Genomic DNA, 25770 nt, shown 5'->3' with positions numbered 1-25770 from the left:
AACCAAGCAACTAAGCTCTCAGATAAAAGCACGTAAAAATTTGGATGATATTCCAAGAATTAAATGCTTGGAAATGTTCATGGATTGCCTTCACTGATCTTATTTTGCCATCTAATAATGGGGCCAGACCACATACATAAGGGACAACACAGAAGATTCATGTAGAATCATGGCTCATTCAGAAACCAAACCAGGGAATCAACGGTTAAGAGGCTTCTGGGATATTTCTTTTTTCTTTCTTTTTCTTTTTGGTATGATGCATTGTACATGTCCCAGAAAAATGTAACTGAAAAGTAGAAATACCCCTGTTCTTGTCAATGCTTTCCTCCTTCTCTGTAAAGATTCTTCACAAGAACCACAGCAGGTGCACTCACCAATACTATTCAGAACATAGAGCTGTCAGGGATGGACTCACAGAGTAGGAAGAAGAGTAATAAAGATTGCATCATTAACTTACACTTTCTGGAAATCTTCTCCAACTTTTCAAGTCCTCGATGTTAGTATACAGTTGGCCATCCTGACATTTTGTTCTTCTGCAAACACAACAAATAAATGATTCCCTTAGTTTTCAACTGACTAGAACCAGGCGTAATATTCAAACTATTTAACAACTAGCATACCACAAGCACCCAACAATCAGAAAACATGCAGGCCTGAGTGCTGGGGCTCGTTACTGGGAGATCCTTGCTTCATCAGAGCTTAACCTCTTATTGTTAATTATGGGGTAGTTGAGAAGGTTTTCCTGCCAGGGCAGATAACTAAATATAGCTCTGACTGGAAAAGAAGTTAGCCTATGGCAACCAAACTGACTGCCTACTTCAGTATAGCCAGACAGGCTCAAAGTGATCACTCCCACCGGTGGAAGGGGAGGTTGTGGCCAGAACAGTAACCACAGTGATAATCGATACTAATAATCAATTATTAGTAATGATCAATTAGTAGTAGTAGTAAAAATCGATTATTGTCAGTAGTAGTGGTAATAGTAGTAATCAGTTCTTAGTAATAAATGTAGTAGTACTAAGAGCAGCAGGAGCAGCAAATAAACTACCATTGAGAATTAGGCAGTGAGCTGGGCACTTTCCATTTACTATCTCTAATCATCAAAATTACCTTGCCAGGCAGGTACTGTCTACAACTTGTAGATAAGGATACTAAGTTTCAGAAGTTTTAAGTAACCGTCTCGAAGTCAGACAAACAAAGCCATGATTGGAAACCAGGACATGAAGCTTATGCAATACTGCCATCTCCAATGCAGAGAAATCAAAGGACCCATGCCCCAACCAAGATGGTGGAGTAAGACATTTCAGGGCTCCGTCCCCCCATGGAAGCTTTGAACAACCAGCAAAACTGGCAGAAACGTCTTTTCCAAAGCTCCAGAAAACACTTTAAGGATCACAGAAAGAAGGCAAGAACTGAAACAAGAAAAAGGCTACTTAAAAGCCATAGGATTTCATGGCACCCTTGCTGGCCTCTTCCCCAGCCCCCCCACCAGCTTGGTGGGGAGCCAACCTGAGCTCCCAGTGCAGACTCCTGGTCCCAATACCAGAGGGAGCAGAGTAGCTCTTGTGCACACATGGGGATCTTGTATGCCTGGCCAAATCCTATGCCAACTGCCTTTCCTCAGATAAGGTATCTTTCTCTTGCTGCCTTAATTTGGACACGTTCTTGGCCTTAGAACTGTAAATCCCCATTAAAAAAAAGCCAACCCATTTCTGGTATATTGCAGTCTGGAAGCTTTAGAAAACGGAAACACTGAGGGAATTTGTTACCACTAGACCAAACCTACAGGAGATGATAGAAAGTTCTGTAGGTTAAAAGGAAAGACAACAGGTAATAGATCTTTGGTAACGGTAATGATACAGATAAATATAAATGCCAGTACTATTGTATTTTTTTGTTTATAGCTCTACTTTTTTACTTCTACAGGATCTAAGAGGCAAATGCATGAAATTTAATGAGAAATCAATGGTTTTGGTCTTATAATGTATAAACATGTAATCTGTGACCAACACTACATAAAGGTGGGCAGTTAGAAGGGTATAGGAGCATAGTTTGTGTTTACTATTAAGTTAGTACCAAAGCAAATGATACTGTTATAGATTTAGGATATTAAATTTAAGCCCCATGGTAGCTACAAAGAAAATATCAGAGATTATGCAAGCTCATAAGGATGGAAATTAGAATACAGATTTTCGGGGGCAGGGGTAGGGGAAACGGGGAGTTAAGCATAATTGGTGTCAGGTTTCTGTTTGGGGAGATAGGGAAGTTTTAGTGATAGAAGGTGGTGAGGGTACCGCAATATTGTGAATGTGATTAATCCCACTGAATGGTATACTTGAGCATGGTGGAGACAGGAAAATGTTTATGCTGTGTGTATGCTCCCACAATTGAAAAAAAGAAAAACTTAAGAGAGAATGGCAATTAAATGCAATACAGGATCCTGGATGAGAGTCTAAACAAAAGAGGAGAAAAGGCTCAAAGGGACACTGTTGGAACACATGAAAAAATTGGAATATAGACTGTAAGCATTGTATCAATGTTAAATTTCTTGAACTTGATAACTGCATTTAAGGTGGTTACATAAGTGAACATCCTTGCTCTTAGGAAATGGACATGGCAGTATTAAGTGTTCAAGGACCATGATGTATAAAACCTACACTCAAGTATTCAGAAAATGGATTGACAGACAGACAGACTGATTGATGCATTTAGTAAGAGAGGAGAAAAGGCTCAAAGGGACGTTATTGGAACATATGGAAAAAATTGGAATATAGACTACAAGCTTTATAAAAAGGCTGAAATTCTTGAACTTGATAACTACACTTAAGAAGCTTACATCAGTGAATATCTCTGATTCTTAGGAAATATACAAGGAAGTATTAAGTGACCAAGGAGCACAATGTGTACAACATGCTCTCAAATATTCAGAAAATAGACAGACAGACAGATAGACAGACAGATGGATGGATAGAGTGATATGGCAAATATGGCAAAATATTAAAATTGGTGGCTCTTGATATCTGGGGAATAGGAGCATTTTTGAGTTCTATGTATGGGGTTTTATTATTTTTGTAAGTCCCGTAAGTTCAAAAGTATTTCAAAATAAAAAGTTAAAAAAAAATGAAATCCAAGACTAACGTCATCTACCTGCAAGTCCCAATGTCATGACTTAATTCAGACATGTGCTTATACAACTTGTGGGAAAAAGTGATTGTACTGGATTGAGCAGTGCCCCTCAAAAATTCATGTCCACCTGGAACCTCAGAATGGGACTTTATTTGGCAACAGTGTCTTTGCAAATGTAATTAGTTAAGATGAGGTCATACTAGATTAGGGTGGGCCCTAAATTCAATAACTGGTGTCCTTATAAGAAGAGAAAAGAGACAGACAGATGGAGGCAGGGGTTGGACTGACATGGCTACAAACCAAGGAATGCAAAGGATTGCAAGCAACCACTTAGAACCTAGGAAGAGGCAAGGAAGGGTTCTTCCCGGAGCCTTCAGAGGGAGCATGGCCCTGCCAACACCTCGATTTCACACTTCCAGACTCCAGAACAGTGAGACAATAAATTTCTGTTGTTTTTAGCCACCTAGTGATGGCAGCCTGAGGAGACTGGTACAGTAATGTAACCAGTGTTTTGAATGCCAGGTTACCTGAAACTTTTTCATTAAAGATGGAGGATTCAGCCACTTTTTTAAAAATTCAGTTTTATTGAGATATATTCACATACCATACAATCATCCATGGTGTACAATCAACTGTTCACAGTACCATCATATAGTTGTGCATTCATCACCCCAATCTATTTTTGAACATTTTCCTTATATCAGAAAAAGCAAGAATAAGAATAAAAAATAAAAGTAAAAAAGAACACCAAAATCATCTGCCCCATTCCACCCTATTTTTCATTTAGTTTTTGTCCCCATTTTTCTATTCATACATCCACATACTGGATAAAGGGAGTGCGATCCACAAGGTTTTCACAATCACACTGTTACCCCTTATAATCTACATTGTTATACAATCGTCTTCAAGAGTCAAGGCTACTGGATTGGAGTCTGATAGTTCCAGGTATTTACTTCCAGCTATTCCAATGCATTAAAACCTAAAAAGTGTATCTATATAGTGCATAAGAATGTCCACCAGAGTGACCTCTCGACTCAATTTGAAATTCTCTCAGCCACTGAAGCTGTATTTCATTTCATTTCACATCCCCCTTTTGGTCAAGAAGATGTTCTCAATCCCACGATGCTGGGTCCAGATTCATCTCCGGGAGTCATATCCTGTGTTGCCAGGGAGATTTACACCCCTGGGAGTCAGGTCCCACATAGGAGGGGTCGGTGATTTCACTTGCCAAGTTGGCTTAGCTAGAAAGAGAGGGCCACATCTGAGCAACAAAGAGGCACTCAGGGAGAGACTCTTAGGCACAATTATAAGCAGTTTTAGCCTCTCCTTTGCAGTAACAAGCGTCAAAGGGACAAGCCCCAAGACAGAGGGCTCAGCATGTCAAGCCGTCAGTCCCCAGTGTTGTGAGAACATCAGCAACAATCCAGGTGAGGAAGTACAACACCAACACCTCCGCATCCTCCCCCAGCTCCTCAGGGAGGCCCCGAATATATATTTTTATTCTCTGCCCAAATTACTCTGGGATGTGTTGCTACTTCACCTTCACTCTAACCTATACAGACCTACCATAGCTCACTTCCTATTCAAAGTCCCATGTAATTGTGGTGTTTGAACAAACTGACTGTACAAGTTATATTGTTGAGAAAATATAGATCCTACACCAAATAAACAGTTCTTCCCTTGGACTCACATGGAAGCTGAAGTTTTAACACACAGTCAGTTTCAACCTTTATCCTTTGGCCTGATTTGCCCCAGTCTTAACCAGATCTGCTTCATTCATATCTCTAATTAAAGTTGGGGCTCTTTCACCTTTTTTTTTTTTTGAACAGTTGCTGCGTGCATTAATACTGACATTCAAATTTGCCGAGCTCTAGCTCTGAGTTTCAGGTGTCACACAGATACCCAATGTTCCAGAGATCAATCAGGTTATACACAAAGGGATCGATATCTCAGGGTTTGGAGATAGCCATTACAATTCAGGAATAGATTTGGCTGCTGTAAGAACTTACAATCTGGGGACCATTACAATAATCATTTCCCTATTAGGCTGTGCTCTGAGATTCAATTCTGAGTTTACACATTGTAGATAGTCCATATCGGTGAGGCATTATAGTGTTTGCCTTGGTTTCTGGCATACCTCAGTCAAAATGCTGTCTACAGGATCTTAAATCCTGTTAACAATAAACAGAAGTGCCATTCATCTAATCCTAAAGTTAAAGTTATATGACACCAATCATCAGACTCCCATTCAGATTCAGCACTTGGGAGTGAGACTTTTTAGTAAAGAAACTGAACAGAAAGACATTAGACTTTTTAAAAGTCTTACCAAATTTGATTCTGGAACACCTGGTCTATTTCTGTAAAAGATGATGGATTCCTGAGCCAAATGCTCTTTTCATGAAGGGTTTGAAAACTTTCCATAGAAATAATGCAATCAACCTATTAGTTTGAGACTATATTTATTGATTAGATTTTTTGAAAAAAATACTGATGGGCCTGCTTCTCAGAAATGACAAAGATGGGCTTCATTCTCGGTTTTTGTAATGTGTGTTCTGTTTGCCGATGAGAAATACCATAATGCTAATTTATTTTCTATTTTTCTAGTTCCATTTCCATGTGGAAAAGTTTCTGTACTGCACACTTCTCAGACATTCACCTGGGCTGAGACTATTTTTTCCAATATGGACTATGAAAATTTTACTGATGCTGAAACAGATTTTGATAACATCACTCAAAGCATCCAACCATCTGATGACTTCAAGAGGGTTGCTGGTGGAGAAAACGCCAAACCAGGTCAATTCCCTTGGCAGGTACTCTATAATGATGGTATGTCAAAACTGGAGCTCAGCTGGCAAGGGAAAGACCAAGTGGGAGACCCGTGTGGGTGAAAGAAATGTTTAGGCAAATTTCAGCACTAAGCAATGTGAGGAAACCCCCATAGGTGGGCAGCCAGTGAAAGAGAAGTCCAGGGAAAGTTACCATGCAAGGTCAAGGTGAGTTTGGCATCAAGGAAATAAGAGCATGGCAGGATTCCAGATAAGCAACTGGAATCAACCATAGGGATATCTGGAAGTGATGTCACAAGTACTTGGGTTCTGGGTAGTACTTCAGCTTCAATCTCTGGGAGAACTGGTGAGAGTAAACTCTCTAGGCCAAGAGAAGCCAGATTAATTTGAAGGGAGTAAAGAAAAGGACTCAAGTATGAAGGATTAAGGCAAGAATACTGGAACCAGGGTATGAGACAGAGATTCAAAGCTGTGGTTCTCAAAGTGTGGTGGCACCAGCACCACCTGGTAACCTGTTGGGAATGCACAATCTGGGGCCTCTCTCCAGCAATACATGTTCTAACAAGCCCTCCTGGTGCTTCTGATGCACACTACAGTTTGAAAACCATTACTCCAAAGAAACCAAACTTGTTACAGAAGCCAGGGTCCAAGCCACCAAACAGTGGGCTCATGGTACCTAGCTCCACATTTCTCCCAAGGATTCTGATGTAGGTTGTCTGCAGACTATACTTGAAGAAATGTGGGTCTAGGTATCGTGAGTTCACTATTTGGTGGCCTGGACCCTGGCTTCTGCAACAACCACTGGGCCAAGAGCTAGATTTGTAGCAAACAGTAGATTGTAACTGAGCCAACAGGAGATGCCTAAATGGTTCCATCTATGAGAAAGTGGGCCCCACAAGCAAGGAACCAGGCTGGTCCCTATATACAGTTTTGCTGATCAATAGGTAACCACTATTCATGTGTGGTTAGTTAAATTTAATACAATTAAAGAAAATTAAAAATTGAGTACTTCAGTTAGCCAAGCCACATTTCAAGTGCACAATATCCACATGTGGCTGCTGGCCATTATATTGGACAGCACAGGTACAGATAGATAGAACATGTCCATCACTGCAGAAAAGTTCTATTGGGCAACAGTGATGATAGCATTTAGTCTCTCATAAAACTCCCTAGTGGCCAAAATTTTAGTATTTCTTAGTGACTTGAGGGATACTTAAAGGTCCTCCTCACTCCAAAATACTTTCTCTACTGAGGTTTGAACTTCTGCCATCAGAGACCAACATCCCAAAAAACTTTTCAATCGTCAAATGGGTAACAATTTAAGCCAGGATCAGGTAAAGTCCCCAGGTTTAATACCACTGGAATTTTCTGAGACTACCTATGTATCTATCCAGGGTTCTTCAGATTGCCTGCCATTCTCCAATACAATGCGTATGAGGTATTAGATATATATCTAGGAGTGGAGGTTGGGGGTGGCACAGATGTTATGGAAAAATGGTACTGAAAGAGAGCAGGCCATCACAACCAAGATTTTATATTTCCCTTTCTTTTACTTTTGCTGTTCTTTGAACAATATTTATTGGACCTGTTCTTATAGCCAAAAATAAAACACTGTAAGTTCCTCTGCAGCCTATCTAAGCACCCAACCAGGGCTGCTTCCCTCACCCACCATGACCCACACCTTTACTCTTCTTCACAACTCTTTTTAAGACTAACCTTCTCCATAGACCTTCCTTTGAATAATGCCTCTTGGGTCTGGCCACTCTTGATTATTCTCTCATTCTATTTAGCATCCATGCATCTAATTCTATCAAATTTTATTTGTGTTCTCATGCATTTTCATTCATTATGTATCCAACTTCCATGGATAAGGTGATTAGAACAAAAGATCCAACTTTATGAAGATTATCTTCCTTGGGCTTGTGGGACACCAAGCAGTGTTTAGGGTGGAGGATCCAGGAACAAAGGAGTGTTACTTTAGCCAGATAAAAACCTGAGGATCAAAAACAAAATCCCAGGATGCATGCATGAGGACTTAGCATTGTCCTCCTGTTATCCCAGAAATGGAATGGCAAGCACCCTTAAATGAGAGAACAAGAAAAAGGGGGTATAGAGTCTCAATGTAGTAACATACTCTCTCTGTTCCCAATCCACCCTCTTTAAGTCAGATGCCTGCCAATGTTTTCACAATGCAGACACTTTCTCAAAAGAAATGTTAGTAACTCTAGCAGGTTTCTTTTGTCTTGTTTTGTTTTGTTTTGATTTTTTAAGCAGAAGAGACTATTAGATGGTGGTTGCAGTCGTACTGTGAGGAAGAAGATACAAAGTTTATATAACAAGTCAAGTCTCTTCATGTCCTCATCATTGCACACTTCTAGTTATCTCACCTGCTGCGTCCTTCCTTTCATTCTTCCATGTGTCACTCATCCATGTGCGTGTGTGCACGTGCACATGCACATACCTGTCTACTCCCTATTTCATCCACATGAACCAAGATTACTGACTGCTGAGGTAGGAAGCATTAGGTTTTATTCTTTTCCAAAGGTGAGGAGCTGAGTTACTCTCTAGGATACTTGAGAAAGACCCCATCATATTTCTGCATTGTTTCCTTCATCACCAGAGAACTGCCTCTCCATACCCACTGCCACCCAGTTTCTCATGAAAGGGTACTGGTTTTTGTAAATATGAAATAAAGTGAACAAAAGTCACTATTAGACACAGATGAAAAAGGAAAAGAAACATATGAAAATCTCTCTCCTCATTTGTAGATGGGCCAGCTTCACCCCATCACTGCTAAGCTGCAGGGTGGAAATACTACATTTGATTGCAGGCAGGGCTGTGTAACAAACAGGACACAGCCAAGGCATCGAGAGAAAGCAAGCAACAGCCAGAGTTTCAGTGGCCAAAATGTTACAGCTGCAGCTATGATATACTGGTAAGCAATTTCACCTAGAATAGTGATTCAAAATGCTGATGCTGAAGTTTCATAAAAGCCTTCCTGATTCAGAATTGATATATTTTTATTTTATCTTCCAATTGGAGGGGCAGGTTGGATAAAGCAATCACTTGGGTGATGAAAACCCACATAGAAAAACATAGAGAGTTCTCTTTCATGTGGAGTAAAGGGAAGTTTGAATGAACTGGAAATGTTTGATGTGTTAAAGAAAAGGCTCAGGTGAGCTGTTTGCAAGACTCAAGGACCAGGTGTGGATGGACTTACAGGTGGAAAGGTAAGGCAGGCAGATTCTGGCCCGGCTTAAGAGAGCCTTTGTCAACTACTGGGCTTCAGTTAACTATGTGGGCTGGGTAGTTTGGGGAAGAAACGTTAGTTGAACAAATGTTGATGTAATTGCTGAAGAGCGGTTCTGACGCTGGAGACAGTAAACCAGCGGCTGGATAACCCCATCCGGGGTTGTGAAGGAGGCGAAGAGGAAGGAAGTGGGGGAAGGAGGGAAGGAAGGAAGAAGGGGAAGTGGGGAGTTACAGCAGGCTAGGGGTCCCAACCAGCTTTGAGACCCTATGGTGCAAAGCTCACCTTCCACGTAGCCGGTCTCTGACGCGCCACTGTTTTCTTACCTTAGTCTGGGGCCTTCGCCTCAGCTTCCAGCTTCACTTACCAAGGCCGCTTCCCAGGGGCCCCCTCCCAGCTCTGGCCCCTCAAGACCAAAGGCTTCCACCTCTAGGCCCTCATTTCTAAGCCCGAAGGCCTGAGGGTGAAGGGTGAAGCCAAGAAAGGCCGCCTTGCCTCAGTCTCCCCTCCAGAAGCCCAGCGGGGGCTCAGAAGCCCTTGAGAACTCAGGGAAAGGAAGCAAGGACTCTGCAGGGACACTTCCGGGGCAGCGGGGGAGAGGAAGCTGCACATTCACAGAAAGGAGATTTTCTAAGAATCAGTGCCTCTTTAGAGGCAAGGGAAACTAAAATGAAGCTTGAGTTTCGTACAGCTGCGTCAAGGAAGAAATGATAAGTATGGAACCTAAGAGGGAAAATAAAGGGAAACCCAGATGCCACTAAGACTAAATCCCCTTCAGCAACACCTCAGGAAGGAGGGATGTGAGGAAACAACTCCCTATTTCTGCTTTACTAAAGTTTTCCTTCGGGTTCTATACCCCTGCCCCTGGCACTGCCGCTAACAATCCTGAGCATGTGCAAATCCACCCCAAGCGCTCCTCCCATTTTTCTTTTTTTTCTCATCATGGTACCTGGTCTTTCTATTTTCTCTCATCATGGGCCTCAGTTCTCTATTATCCCTATTTACTCTGTATTTAATCATCTGAAGATCATTCTACTAGATTGAAAAAACACACAAGTACCACGGAGACTAGGTGGTTAAGCTTTCTTTATCCTTTCTATTAAGTTGTATCATATGCAGTTGCCAATATTTGACTGTTTTTAACCCACAGAAAATATCCAGAGAAGCAGTCTGTCTATTCCTTATTCTATTCTTGCCCTAAATAATCTTTGAAATGTCTTAGCAGTTCTCCAGTCTCAGCCTTCCCTCAGCGGTGGCCTGTAGCTATCCTTAAAGTTGTCTGCCTGAGCTCTTGCCCTGTACTGCTAGCTGCACAGCTCCAATCCTTTCCATTCCATTAGGACACACACTAGTAGCAGACAGCATGCAAAGTTACCATGTGTGTGAACCAGAACATTCTCTTCCTATTTTGCAGGTTGGGAAGAACGTTGCTTGAAGAAATATCTTCACATAGAACCCTCTGTTATTCCTAGCTCAGATGATAAAGTACCAATTAGGAGAAATAAAAACATACCAGTGCCATCTCATCTGGTCCCACACAGCTAGTTTGGATAGACTAGTTAGACCCTATTGGTTGATGAAATGTATTTTGGTGATTGGTCTAGTTGATCATTAAAACCAGGAATGAGGCTCCCTTCAGTGCGCAGCAAAATGACCTAGGGCCTAGGGATGGGTGAATCATACCTGGGGCAATAGCAAGCTGCACATATACACGTCATGCAGAAATGGGTTTGCTTTGTATATAAGAGAGAATATGCAACCGTAGAGAACATGTTATTGTGAAGCTGGGGGTGGGTGGGTGGGGAGAATAAGGGTTTTACTGTAATCTCCCAGGAAAGGCCAGGTTCAAGTTAAAAGGTTAGGAAGAGAAAAACAGGGCAACAGCTATGGCTCTGGGTTGGCATTTTTAGTGAAGAGCATCAAAAGAGATGTGTGAATATGTGTTCTGTGGGTGAGTGTGCATGAGTTTCTATGTGTGTATATGTGTATGCCTGAAAGAGAGAGAAAAACAGGCTCCTGTTAAGATATGACAAGCATGAATACTTCAAACAGATCGGAATTCAAAAGACTTCCTCAGAACATATGCTTTCCCATTTTCCACATTATTCTCCAAAGTGATGTCTTGCAAGAACTTGTCCTTGGCTCAGCCAACAGCTCATCCCCCAAATAGCTAATATTGAAAATAGCTGTAGGAGGTGGGGCAAGATGGCAGACTGGTGAGCTGTATGTTTTAGTTACTCCTCCAGGAAAGTAGGTAGAAAGCCAGGAACTGCGTGGACTGGACACCACAGAGCAATCTGCCTTTGGGCATACTTCATACAACACTCATGAACACGTGGAACTGCTGAGATCAGCAAAATCTGTAAGTTTTTGCGGCCAGGGGACCCGCGCCCTTCCCTGCCAGGCTCAGTCCCGTGGGAGGCGGGGCTGTCAGCTCCGGGAAGGAGAAGGGAGAACTGCACTGGCAGCCCTTATCGGAAACTCATTCTGCTGATCCAAACTCCAACCATAGATAGACGGAGACCAGACACCAGAGAATCTGAGAGCAGCCAGCCCAGCAGAGAGGAGACAGGCATAGAAAAAAAACAACAGGAAAAACTCCAAAGTAAAAGCGGAGGATTTTTAGAGCTCTGCTGAACATAGAAGGGGGAAGGGCAGAGCTCAGGCCCGAGCTCAGGCCCTGAGGCGCATATGCAAATCCCGAAGAAAAGCTGATCTCTCTGCCCTGTGGACCTTTCCTTAATGGCCCTGGTTGCTTTGTCTCTTAGCATTTCAATAACCCATTAGATCTCTGAGGAGGGCACTTTTTTTTTTTTAATCCTTTTTTGTTTTTCTAAAACAATTACTCTAAGAAGCCCAATACAGAAAGCTTCAAAGACTTGCAATTTGGGCAGGTCAAGTCAAGAGCAGAACTAGGAGAGCTCTGAGACAAAAGGCAATAATCCAGTGGCTGAGAAAATTCACTAAACACCACAACTTCCCAAGAAAAGGGGGGTGTCCGCTCACAGCCATCATCCTGGTGGACAGGAAACACTCCTGCCCATCGCCAGCCCCATAGCCCAGAACTGCCCCAGACAACCTAGTGTGATGGAAGTGCTTCAAATAACAGGCACACACCACAAAACTGGGCGTGGACATTAGCCTTCCCTGCAACCTCAGCTGATTGTCCCAGAGTTGGGAAGGTAGAGCAGTGTGAATTAACAAAGCCCCATTCAGCCATCATTTCAGCAGACTGGGAGCCTCCCTACACAGCCCAGCAGCCCAGAACTGCCCTGGGGGGACGGCACTCACCTGTGACATAGCACAGTCATCCCTCAACAGAGGACCCGGGGTGCACGGCCTGGAAGAGGGGCCCACTTGCAAGTCTCAGGAGCCATACGCCAATACCAAGGACTTGTGGGTCAGTGGCAGAGACAAACTGTGGCAGGACTGAACTGAAGAATTAGACTATTGCAGCAGCTTTAAAACTCTAGGATCACCAGGGAGATTTGATTGTTAGAGCCACCCCCCTCTCCCTAATTGCCCAGAAACATGCCCCATATACAGGGCAGGCAACACCAACTACACACGCAAGCTTGGTACACCAATTGCACCCCACAAGACTCACTCCCCCACTCACCAAAAAGGCTAAGCAGGGGAGAACTGGCTTGTGGAGAACAGGTGGCTCGTGGACACCACCTGCTGGTTAGTTAGAGAAAGTGTACTCCACGAACCTGTAGATCTGATAAAGTAGAGATAAGGACTTCAATTGGTCTACAAATCCTAAAAGAACCCTATCAAGTTCAGCAAATGCCACGAGGCCAAAAACAACAGAAAATTATAAAGCATATGAAAAAAACAGACGATATGGATAACCCAAGCCCAAGCACCCAAATCAAAAGACCAGAAGAGACACAGCACCTAGAGCAGCTACGCAAAGAACTAAAGATGAACAATGAGACCATAGTACGGGAGACAAAGGAAATCAAGGAGACCCTAGAAGAGCATAAAGAAGACATTGCAAGACTCAATAAAAAAATGGAAGATCTTATGGAAATTAAAGAAACTGTTGACCAAATTAAAAAGATTCTGGACACTCATAGTACAAGACTAGAGGAAGTTGAACAACGAATCAGTGACCTGGAAGATGACAGAATGGAAAATGAAAGCATAAAAGAAAGAATGGGGAAAAAATTGAAAAATCGAAATGGACCTCAGGGATATGATAGATAATATGAAACGTCCAAATATAAGACTCATTGGTGTCCCAGAAGGGGAAGAAAAGGGTAAAGGTCTAGGAAGAGTATTCAAAGAAATTGTTGCGGAAAACTTGCCAAATCTTCTAAACAACATAAATACACAAATCATAAATGCTCAGCGAACCCCAAATAGAATAAATCCAAATAAACTCACTCCGAGACACATACTGATTACACTGTCAAACACAGAAGAGAAGGAGCAAGTTCTGAAAGCAGCAAGAGAAAAGCAATTCACCACATACAAAGGAAACAGCATAAGACTAAGTAGTGACTACTCAGCAGCCACCGTGGAGGCAAGAAGGCAGCGGCACGATATATTTAAAATTCTGAGTGAGAAAAATTTCCAGCCAAGAATACTTTATCCAGCAAAGCTCTCCTTCAAATTTGAGGGAGAGCTTAAATTTTTCACAGACAAAGAAATGCTGAGAGAATTTGCTAACAAGACACCTGCACTACTGGAGATACTAAAGGGAGCCCTACAGACAGAGAAACAAAGAAAGGACAGAGAGACTTGGAGAAAGTTTCAGTACTAAAGAGATTCAGTATGGGTACAATAAAGGATATTAATAGACGGGAAAAATATGACAAACATAAACCAAAGGATAAGATGGCTGATTCAAGAAATGCCTTCACGGTTATAACGTTGAATGTAAATGGATTAAACTCCCCAATTAAAAAGATATAGATTCGCAGAATGGATCAAAAAAAATGAACCATCAATATGTTGCATACAAGAGACTCATCTTAGACACAGGGACACAAAGAAACTGAAAGTGAAAGGATGGAAAAAAATATTTCATACAAGCTACAGCCAAAAGAAAGCAGGTGTAGCAATATTAATCTCAGATAAAATAGACTTCAAATGCAGGGATGTTTTGAGAGACAAAGAAGGCCACTACATACTAATAAAAGGGGCAATTCAGTAAGAAGAAATAACAATCATAAATGTCTATGCACCCAATCAAGGTGCCACAAAATACATGAGAGAAACACCGGCAAAACTAAAGGAAGCAATTGATGTTTCCACAATAATTGTGGGAGACTTCAACACATCACTCTCTCCTATAGATAGATCAACCAGACAGAAGACCAGTAAGGAAATTGAAAACCTAAACAATCTGATAAATGAATTAGATTTAACAGACATATACAGGACATTACATCCCAAATCACCAGGATACACATACTTTTCTAGTGCTCTTGGAACTTTCTCCAGTATAGATCATATGCTGGGACATAAAACAAGCCTCAGTAAATTTAAAAAGATTGAAATTATTCAAAGCACATTCTCTGACCACAATGGAATACAATTAGAAGTCAATAACCATCAGAGACTTAGAAAATTCACAAATACCTGGAGGTTAAACAACACACTCCTAAACAATCAGTGGGTTAAAGAAGAAATAGCAAGAGAAATTGCTAAATATATAGAGACGAATGAAAATGAGAACACAACATACCAAAACCTATGGGATGCAGCAAAAGCAGTGCTAAGGGGGAAATTTATAGCACTAAACGCATATATTAAAAAGGAAGAAAGAGCCAAAATCAAACAACTAATGGATCAACTGAAGAAGCTAGAAAATGAACAGCAAACCAATCCTAAACCAAGTAGAAGAAAAGAAATAACAAGGATTCAAGCAGAAATCAATGACATAGAGAACAAAAAAACAATAGAGAGGATAAATAACACCAAAAGTTGGTTCTTTGAGAAGATCAACAAGATTGACAAGCCCCTAGCTAGACTGACAAAATCAAAAAGAGAGAAGACCCATATAAACAAAATAATGAATGAAAAAGGTGACATAACTGCAGATCCTGAAGAAATTTAAAAAAATTATAAGAGGATACTATGAACAACTGTATGGCAACAAACTGGATAATATAGAGGAAATGGACAATTTCCTGGAAACATATGAACAACCTAGACTGCCCAGAGAAGAAATAGAAGACTTCAACCAACCCATCACAAGCAAAGAGATCCAATCAGTCATCAAAAATCTTCCCACAAATAAATGCCCAGGGCCAGATGGCTTCACAGGGGAATTCTACCAAACTTTCCAGAAAGAACTGACACCAATCTTACTCAAACTCTTTCAAAACATTGAAGAAAATAGAACACTACCTAACTCATTTTATGAAGCTAACATCAATCTAATACCAAAACCAGGCAAAGATGTTACAAAAAAGGAAAACTACCGGCCAATCTCCCTAATGAATATAGATGCAAAAATCCTCAACAAAATACTTGCAAATCGAATCCAAAGACACATTAAAAGCATCATACACCATGACCAAGTGGGGTTTATTCCAGGCATGCAAGGATGGTTCAACATAAGAAAATCAATCAATGTATTACAACACATTAACAAGTCAAAAGGGAAAAATCAATTGATCATCTCAATAGATGCTGAAAAAGCATTTGACAAAATCCAACATCCCTTTTGGATAAAAACACTTCAAAAGGTAGGAATTGAAGGAAACTTCCTCAACATGATAAAGAGCATATATGAAAAAACCCACAGCCAGCATAGTACTCAATGGTGAGAGACTGAAAGCCTTCCCTCTGAGATCAGGAACAAGACAAGGATGTCCGCTGTCACCACTGTTATTCAACATTGTGCTGGAAGTGCTAGCCAGGGCAATCCGGCAAGACAAAGAAGTAAAAGGCATCCAAATTGGAAAGAAGAAGTAAAACTGTCATTGTTTGCAGATGATATGATCTTATATCTAGAAAACCCTGAGAAATCGATGATACAGCTACTAGAGCTAATAAACAAATTTAGCAAAGTAGCGGGATACAAGGTTAATGCACATAAGTCAGTAATGTTTCTATATGCTAGAAATGAACAAACTGAAGAGACACTCAAGAAAAAGATACCATTTTCAATAGCAACGAAAAAAATCAAGTACCTAGGAATCAACTTAACCAAAGATGTAAAAGACCTATACAAAGAAAACTACATAACTCTACTAAAAGAAATAGAAGGGGACCTTAAAAGATGGAAAAATATTCCATGTTCATGGATAGGAAGACTAAATGTCATTAAGATGTCAATTCTACCCAAACTCATCTACAGATTCAATGCAATCCCAATCAAAATTCCAACAACCTACTTTGCAGACTTGGAAAAGCGAGTTATCAAATTTATTTGGAAAAGGAAGATGCCTCGAATTGCTAAAGACACTCTAAAAAAGAAAAACGAAGTGGGAGGACTTACACTCCCTGACTTTGAAGCTTATTATAAAGTCACAGTTGCTAAAACAGCATGGTACAGGCACAAAGATAGACATATAGATCAATGGAATTGAACTGAGAATTCAGAGATATACTCTCAGATCTATGGCCTACTGATCTTTGATAAGGCCCCCAAAGTCACTGAACTGAGTCATAATGGTCTTTTCAACAAATGGGGCTGGGAGAGTTGGATATCCATATCCAAAAGAATGAAAGAGGACCTCTACCTCACCCCCTACACAAAAATTAACTCAAAATGGACGAAAGATCTCAATATAAAAGAAAGTACCATAAAACTCCTAGAAGATAATGTAGGAAAACATCTTCAAGACCTTGTATTAGGAGGCCACTTCCTAGACTTTACACCCAAAGCACAAGCAACAAAAGAGAAAATAGATAAATGGGAACTCCTCAAGCTTAGAAGTTTTTGCACCTCAAAGGAATTTCTCAAAAAGGTAAAGAGGTAGCCAACTCAATGGGAAAAAATTTTTGGAAACCATGTATCTGACAAAAGACTGATATCTTGCATATATAAAGAAATCCTACAACTCAATGACAATAGTACAGACAGCCCAATTATAAAATGGGCAAAAGATATGAAAAGACAGTTCTCTGAAGAGGAAATACAAATGGCCAAGAAACACATGAAAAAATGTTCAGCTTCACTAGCTATTAGAGAGATGCAAATTAAGACCACAATGAGATACTATCTAACAACGGTTAGAATGGCTGCCATTAAACAAACAGGAAACTACAAATGCTGGAGGGGATGTGGAGAAATTGGAACTCTTATTCATTGTTGGTGGGACTGTATCATGGTTCAGCCACTCTGGAAGTCAGTCTGGCAGTTCCTTAGAAAACTAGATATAGAGTTACCATTCGATCCAGCGATTGCACTTCTCGGTATATACCCGGAAGATCGGAAAGCAGTGACACGAACAGATATCTGCATGCCAATGTTCATAGCAGCATTATTCACAATTGCCAAGAGATGGAAACAACCCAAATGTCCTTCAACAGATGAGTGGATAAATAAAATGTGGTATATACACACGATGGAATACTACGCGGCAGTAAGAAGGAACGGTCTCGTGAAACATATGACAACATGGATGAACCTTGAAGACATAATGCTGAGCGAAATAAGCCAGGCACAAAAAGAGAAATATTATATGCTACCACTAATGTGAACTTTGAAAAATGTAAAACAAATGGTTTATAATGTAGAATGTAGGGGAACTAGCAGTAGAGAGCAATTAAGGAAGGGGGAACAATAATCCAAGAAGAACAGATAAGCTATTTAATGTTCTGGGGATGCCCAGGAATAACTATGGTCTGTTAATTTCTGATAGATATAGTAGGAACAAGTTCACAGAAATGTTGCTATATTATGTAACTTTCTTGGGGTAAAGTAGGAACATGTTGGAAGTTAAGTAGTTATCTTAGGTTAGTTGTCTTTTTCTTACTCCCTTGTTATGGTCTCTTTGAAATGTTCTTTTATTGTATGTTTTTTTTCTTTTTAACTTTTTTTTCATACAGTTGATTTAAAAAAGAAGGGAAAGTTAAAAAAAAAAAAAAGGAAAACAAGGAAAAAAAAAAGATGTAGTGCCCCCTTGAGGAGCCTGTGGAGAATGCAGGGGTATTTGCCTACCCCACCTCCATGGTTGCTAACATGACCACAGACATGGGGGACTTGTGGTTTGATGGGTTGAGCCCTCTACCATAAGTTTTACCCTTGGGAAGACGGTTGCTGCAAAGGAGAGGCTAGGCCTCCCTATATTTGTGCCTAAGAGTCTCCTCCTGAATGCCTCTTTGTTGCTCAGATGTGGCCCTGTCTCTCTAGCTAAGCCAACTTGAAAGGTGAAATCACTGCCCTCCCCCCTATGTGGGATCAGACACCCAGGGGAGTGAATCTCCCTGGCAACGTGGAATATGACTCCCGGGGAGGAATGTAGACCTGGCATTGTGGGATGGAGAACATCTTCTTGACCAAAAGGTGGATGTGAAAGGAAATGAAATAAGCTTCAGTGGCAGAGAGATTCCAAAAGTAGCCGAGAGATCACTCTGGTGGGCACTCTTACGCACAATTGAGACAACCCTTTTTAGGTTCTAAACAATTGGGGTAGCTGGTGGTGGATACCTGAAACTATCAAACTACATCCCAGAACCATGAATCTCGAAGACAGTTGAATAAAAATGTAGCTTATGAGGGGTGACAATGGGATTGGGAAAGCCATAAGGACCACACTCCACTTTGTCTAGTTTATGGATGGATGAGTAGAAAAATAGGGGAAGGAAACAAACAGACAAAGGTACCCAGTGTTCTTTTTTACTTCAATTGCTCTTTTTCACTCTAATTATTATTCTTGTTATTTTTGTGTGTGTGCTAATGAAGGTGTCAGGGATTGATTTGGGTTATGAATGTACCACTATGTAATGGTACTGTAAACAATCAAAAGTACGATTTGTTTTGTATGACTGCGTGGTATGTGAATATATCTCAACAAAATGAAGATTAAAAAAAAAAAAAGAAAATAGCTGTGATCCTGAGGTAGCCAAGCAAACATTCCAAAACCAAGTAATTTGTAATATCTGTAACTGCAAATGTATTTTAGGGCTTTTTCTTGGCAAAGGTGTTTGCTAAAATTTCTAATATCAAGCAGGAATTGGCAATGAATGGTGTTCAAGTTTTAACAGAATGCAACCATATTTTTGAACCATCACCAGAAAGCAGTAGAAGGACCCCAGGCAGGAAATCTTTGACGAGGGGAAGACTGGCTATGTCATTGTCTAAGGGCTCTAGGGCAATGGATATCATTCTTCTGACCTAAGCCACTGAGCTGAAAGATGCCCAAATCCCCCCTACAGATGGCCAGAGGAGAAGCACCAGGATATCACTGCACGTGAATTCTTCACTCCATTTGCTTGAACAGATGTGTTCAGTTGTAACCATCAGGACCAGTAGAGAACAGCGTTGCCCAAATATTTTTGGAGATGAAAATCACCTGGGGCCGGGGCCAGCTTCCTGGGCTTCTGACACAGCCCTGTGCTCAGAAGGATCCCATATTTGGGGTTCAATGCTCTGTAGCTGCCATTCTAAGATGATTAATAATTTTATCTTTGGATGCTTGCTTTGTAATGTGAAGTCCAGTAGGACAACAGAACATGAGCTGGGGAATTGGATCCTGGGATCACATGCAATCCTACTTCTCACCACCTCGCCAGGATGGGTTCTGTGCTCCCTCACCCTGGTACCTTGGCCTCCACCCTGCCTTTCCCTCCCCATGTCTGCAAGCAACCACTGCCACCTCCAACCACTGATGGCCCAGGCCCTACCCATACTTCCCCTCCTCGCCTCTGCCCAGCAACCATTGCTGCCCCCTCCCCAATGGGGCCTTGGGCACAAGCACAAGGAGAGTGGAGGTTGGGTACACAGATCCTCTGGCATCTTGGGATGGGGCATGGCCATATGGTATCTAGGGACAGGGAATGTGCCATAGCACATTTGGAGGGTACTGAGCACGTCCCAAGATGGAAGTTGCAATCCCTTAGAAGTCAGCCCTCTGGTGGTGGTTGCTGAGGTGGGCCAGTAGAAAGGGAAAATTGACTTATCCTCCCATACTGGAGAACAGTGTGTCGGTCCAGTGGCTGGCAGGACAGGGTCCTTGCATCTGAGAGGCACACTGAATTGGGGAGTGCCACCACTGGGTACCTGTGAGGGTCTTCACTCTCCCAGCAGTTAGCCTCATGCAGGAGGGAACACGACATTAAACATCAAATTTAAAAAAAAAACCATGATATGTTGAAGGAGAGACAACTGAAGAAAGAAAAATATTTTGTATTTTAGTACTTTTACCAGTACTTTTTTCCTGTCTTTTGAAGAAGAGGCCCCACATTTTTATTCTGCACTGAGCCCCACAAATTATGGAGCCGGTCCGGCCCTTGTTTAGAAACAAAAATTACCAAGGCTTGGGAATTCTGAATCAGTAGGTATATAACAGTTCTCAAACTTAACTGTGCTTAAGAATACTCTGAAGAACTTCATTTTCCCCAGCCCCACTCACCAAATATTCTGATTAAGTCCTGGTGAGCCTTAGACTCTGCATTTTACAAGCACTCCAGAGGATTCTACTGCAATTGGTCCATAGACTACACTTGGAAAATTGCTAGGTGGTTAGGAGCAGAGACTTGAGTATGCCAACTTGGGTTTGCATCTCAGCTTCACCACTAACTTTGCATTTACGTGCTTCTCTATACCTCAGTTTGCACATCTATTTAATGGATACATTAAACCACCCCATAAGGTGTTACAAGTAGCAAATGTATTAAAAAAAACAACACAATAATTGGTCCCTGGTAAGCACTCAATGAATATTCACAATATTTAGGAAGATTAATTGTGGGTGGTGGGTATATGGGTGTTTATTATATTATTTTATGGGTTTTTAAATTTTAAAAAATGTTTAAAGAGCAACAGCTAGAGTGAGAGAGCCAGCTCAAGTATGGAGAGAGGGTCAGAGGTTTGAAATGAGTCAGCCCCAAAGGTCTCCAGTTAGGAGGCTAGTGGTTCAGTGTCTGGGTTTAATAGGTGTTGAACAAATTAAATTCACCACAAAAAGAAACTTCAAAAAAAAAAAAAAGTGCCCCAAGGACCTTCCATGACCCCACACTTAAGGGATCCACCTCAGCATTCCCTTGCTTAGGAAAGTATTTGTGCCTAGGGCTATGTGGGCTTCAAAGGGCATCTGTTCACAAACAGTAAGTAGATGCCTGCAAAGAGTTTACTGAATGTTGAATGTGCCCTTTAGTGCTCACACTTCTCAGCTTTCTTCATGAACAGGTGGACCAAGGCCTTTGCCAGCACTGGATGTGAAATTCTCCAAGTTGATTTTGAGTTGGAGGTGGTGATAATAGTCACTGTCCTTTGGGATTATGCAAATGAATATACAGATGAAAGAATGGATTGGCTTCTTATCTAATAATGCCCAGGTTCAAAGTAGCACCCAAGGTCTTTGTCCAGTTTGCCCAAGAACCAAGTACAACCAACATAGACCACTTAGGACAAAGAGAGTCAAATATGGCTAAGGGAGAATCAAATATGGCTAAGGAAGAATGGAAGGAGCACTTGAGTCTTGGTATTCTTCACTGCTGGGGTGCCTCTGAGCACAGCCCTTGAAGAGGACTTGGGTCCCATTTCATAATATTCCAGTTTGGAAAAAGCTTGAGGGCTCCTGGAAGAGAAAGTAGCTTTTCTCTTTCGAATGACCTGTAGCAAGATGTCCTCCTGCAGAGACAGGAGACAATAATAATTGTTGATCTCGAGGATCAAGTTGTTGTGTTTCTTAAATTACCTACCAAATCCCCAAGAAGCAAATCATGTCCTAAGAGGACCTGACTCACCTGGTAAAGGAATCCGAGGGCCCCAAATCATCAAAAGAAGCCAGGCTTTTCAGCCAGAGCTCCCCTTGGCCCTCATTGTGTTCTCTTCAAAGCAGTTAAAGAAATGGCTTTTTTGACTGTGTTCCAGAAACACTAATTCACTTGCAAAGCTGACACTTTCCAGAAAACACTCCATTTCTGCCAGCACATAGAAGCCAAAATTTTGCCCACTCTTTTAAACAGTGCATGTACGTATTTTGTTCTTGATTGAATGTATTATGTAGTAAGACTCCTAATTGTGTTTCCACAGGTCCTTTTGAATGGTAAAATTGATGCATTCTGTGGAGGTAGCATCATTAATGAAAAATGGGTTGTAACTGCAGCGCACTGTATTGAACCTGGTGTCAAAATTACAGTTGTTGCAGGTAAATAAACAACAAAAAAGTGATTTGTAGCACCACTGGACCTCCTATGTAATTGGTACACCATATTTTACTAAGGTCTAACAGGATCACTGCTGAATAAATTGGGCTGGGGCTAGAGGTATTTTCAAAACCCAGCTTTCTCCCTCCTCCAAACCCCCAAAGTTCTTTTTGTGCACCTTTAGTAGCACTCATCTCAGTGGGGGACAATTGTTTATTAATTTATCTGTTTCCCCAGGCATCAAGCCCTCTGTAAGACAGGCATCATGTCACTGACCTGTGGTGCCTGACATAGCCTGTAGCTGGTCTTCAGCCAACAATTGAAAGTATGACCAAATGATTGTATTAGATGTGCTCAGAAAAGGGGTCAGTATACTAGAAACTGGGAAAGTCCAGGAGAATTCGTGACAAATAGATTCATTGTCACCTGTGGCCAATGTAAAACCTATGATAGCGTGAGTGAATGGAATCATCTCTGTGAATGGGTGGGCTCCATTGGGTCTCGAATGGCTTTTTGATCTGAAAAACATGTATTGGCCCTCATTACCTTTGCTTAAAGTCATCACAATAGAAGATTCAGATCTTTGACACTTTGCTGCCGGTTAAGTCAGTGAGGCCGAGTGGACACTTGGAGAATACATTTCTTTAAGGGACAGCCTGTGTCTGAAAAGCAAATTTCATTTTCAATAGGTGAACATAACACGGAGGAGACAGAACAAACAGAGCAAAAGCAAAACATCATTCAAGCTATTCCTCACCCCAGTTACAATGCAAGTGTTAACAGATACAACAACGACATCACCCTTCTGGAACTAGACGAACCATTAACGTTGAACAGCTATGTGATGCCTATTTGCATTGCCAACAGGGAATACACGAACATCTTTCTCAAATTTGGATCTGGATATGTGAGTGGCCGGGGGAAAGTCTTCAACAGAGGGAGATCGGCCTCAGTTCTTCAGTACCTCAAAGTTCCACTTGTTGACAGAGCCACATGCCTTCGGTCCACAAAGTTCATCATCTATAATAACATGTTCTGTGCTGGCTACCATGAGGGAGGTAAAGATTCATGTCAAGGAGATAGTGGGGGACCCCATGTTACTGAAGTGGAAGGGACTAACTTCTTAACTGGGATTATTAGCTGGGGTGAAGAGTGTGCAATGAAAGGCAAATATGGAATATATACCAAGGTATCCAGGTATGTCAACTGGATTAAGGAAAAAACAAAGCTTACTTAAAATTTATTTGCAAGGTTGACTTGTTTTGGGGAGATTGAAAATGGACCAGGATCCTTACTAACTAATCACCTTTCTATCTCTTGTTAGATTTGAATAGTTACCTTCTAAGACTACTGCTTTTTCTCTGTACAAGGAATTCTGTCTAGAATTTGTATTTCACTAGAGTAAATAGATTAGACAATGCAATCACTAGAGAAAAAGACTGTGGTGGGAAATTATGACCATTCCTACAGGTCCAACCCTTGACAAAATTGTGACATTACGTTCCCCATCCTGCCCTTGAGTCTTCCTCCTTAACAGCATTCAGTGTTCCAGATCATTCTTGCCTCTCCCATCAAAACAGCAACATTTATTAGGTTTGCATCCAGGATTCTTGGTCTAGTCAATCACAAGACCAGCATCACAAACAAGGGAAGAAATGTAGGTATCCTAGGAGGAACCCCATTCCCTGCACACAGCAGGTACTGATCAGTTAAAACTCGTAAGAAACGCCACTTCTTTATCTTTACCCCTATTTCTGAATCCTTTATCTTTTTCAACTCCCAATCCCCAAATCATTTTTTCTCTTTCTCTCTCCCTGTTTCCCTCCACAGGCATTAAAAGGAGGGGAGGGGAGAATCACACTGTTTTACTCCTGTACACAGTTATACATGCCCATTGAACACAGTCTTGCTTTTGGTTTGGTCTCAGACTTGCTTTTCAGAACACAAGGATGAAGGAAAGGGGCCTCAAGGACTTGGAGGAAAATTTTCTCTCAGAAAGTTCAGTTTTCAAAACATGCATAATGCAAGCAATGAACCATCCGGACAAGTTCCCTGAGAGCTTGTAATTAATTGTATGGTTAATGGAGCGCTGACTCAAGATGGTTCCACAAAGGCAAGACAGGCAGGCAGTTGTAACTAAGACAGCTGACATCTACCCAGGTGTATTGTCCTCTGTCTGAAAAAATTATGCTAATAGAAAGAGAACAAGTCAGTCTGAAGCCTAGAACAAGTAGAGTCTTCAAGGAAGAATTCATCCGTGTGTATCCAGCATTGCCCAGGGCCAGAGAGGACATGCCCAGACCAGAGAACATGATCATAATGTCTCCTTGACAAATGTAATTCTACAGTGGAGGCGGGTGCACCGGGTTCAATATTGTGAGCCATTATGATCAGCCAACTAACTTCCCCTTTTCTGGTTTCTGGTTTCAGCCAACTTTTTGATTATACATTGGCCTTCTAAATTGAAATTTCTAGAGGGAGAGAATCTGCTGATCAATCAACATATGCACTTCAATCCATTAGGTGGTAATATTTCCCTTTATGGATTAATAAGCTGTTGCTCTGGTTCCATATCTCAGTCTTTTGTGAATTTGGTTGCTGTGAATCATCAGTCATCTTGCATTTGATTACACATAAGACCACTGATAAAATCATGTTTTGGGCCACTTTGACCCCACCAAGTTGCTGCTTTCCCCTGCCTCCACCCCACCTCCAACCAAGCTTCACTCTTGCTGATTTCTTCTAGTTAATACCTTTGCTCTTTAGCCTTTAAAAACGTAAGTAATCAATAAATATACTTTAAATTTTCTCAAAAAGTGTTTCTTGTTGAACCATTCACAGAGACGTATTCCAAGTACTATACTCAGAAGGCTGTGTCCAGGGCAGTAAATACAGCCAAGATCTGCCACTCTATCATCCAAACTTCACATGAGGCCGTGTGTGCCATGTCCTGGAGAGGAAAGTGTTTAGATACAGCTGGGACAGAATTGGGTCTAACCAGTTGTGAATATCAACTTGGATAAATCACTGTCCATATTGGGCTTTGATTTCTCTATTTGTATAAAGAGGGAGTTTGACTGGGTTCTTGCCAAAGGCCCTTGTAACCTTGATAGTCTGGGATTTCATGTTCTTTCATTCTTCTATTCAACAGATATTCACGATGATTTACTGGCTGCCAAGCAACAATAACTGGTCACATTCATATATTTTGTGAGCTTAAATAAAATGATATATATAAATTGCCTTCTCAGTGCTGAATGCACTACTCCACAGTAGTTGCTCAACAAATACTAGCTGAATCTGAATTCACATTTATGTCAGCTTGCAATT

General features: G+C 41.2%; 1 protein-coding gene across 2 annotated transcripts; it reads left to right on the top strand.

The window, feature by feature from the left end:
- The first annotated feature begins 5335 nt into the window (after window positions 1-5335).
- On the top strand, window positions 5336-25256 carry LOC119524067 (coagulation factor IX-like). 2 transcript variants are annotated; one of them, XM_037822736.1, is made up of 3 exons: window positions 5336-5936; window positions 22328-22442; window positions 23130-25256. In XM_037822736.1, the coding sequence occupies exons 1-3, from the start codon at window positions 5670-5672 to the stop codon at window positions 23675-23677; spliced, it is 930 nt and encodes a 309-aa protein (XP_037678664.1). In that variant the 5' UTR covers window positions 5336-5669; the 3' UTR covers window positions 23678-25256. The 2 variants fall into 2 exon arrangements, with proteins under 2 accessions (XP_037678664.1, XP_037678665.1); XM_037822737.1 differs by having other exon boundaries at window positions 5710-5919.
- Window positions 25257-25770: the final 514 nt, after the last annotated feature.

This window comes from Choloepus didactylus, chromosome Y (assembly GCF_015220235.1).
Source record: "Choloepus didactylus isolate mChoDid1 chromosome Y, mChoDid1.pri, whole genome shotgun sequence".
Lineage (NCBI taxonomy): Eukaryota > Metazoa > Chordata > Mammalia > Pilosa > Megalonychidae > Choloepus > Choloepus didactylus.
This window is presented reverse-complemented; position numbering and strand designations above follow the sequence as displayed.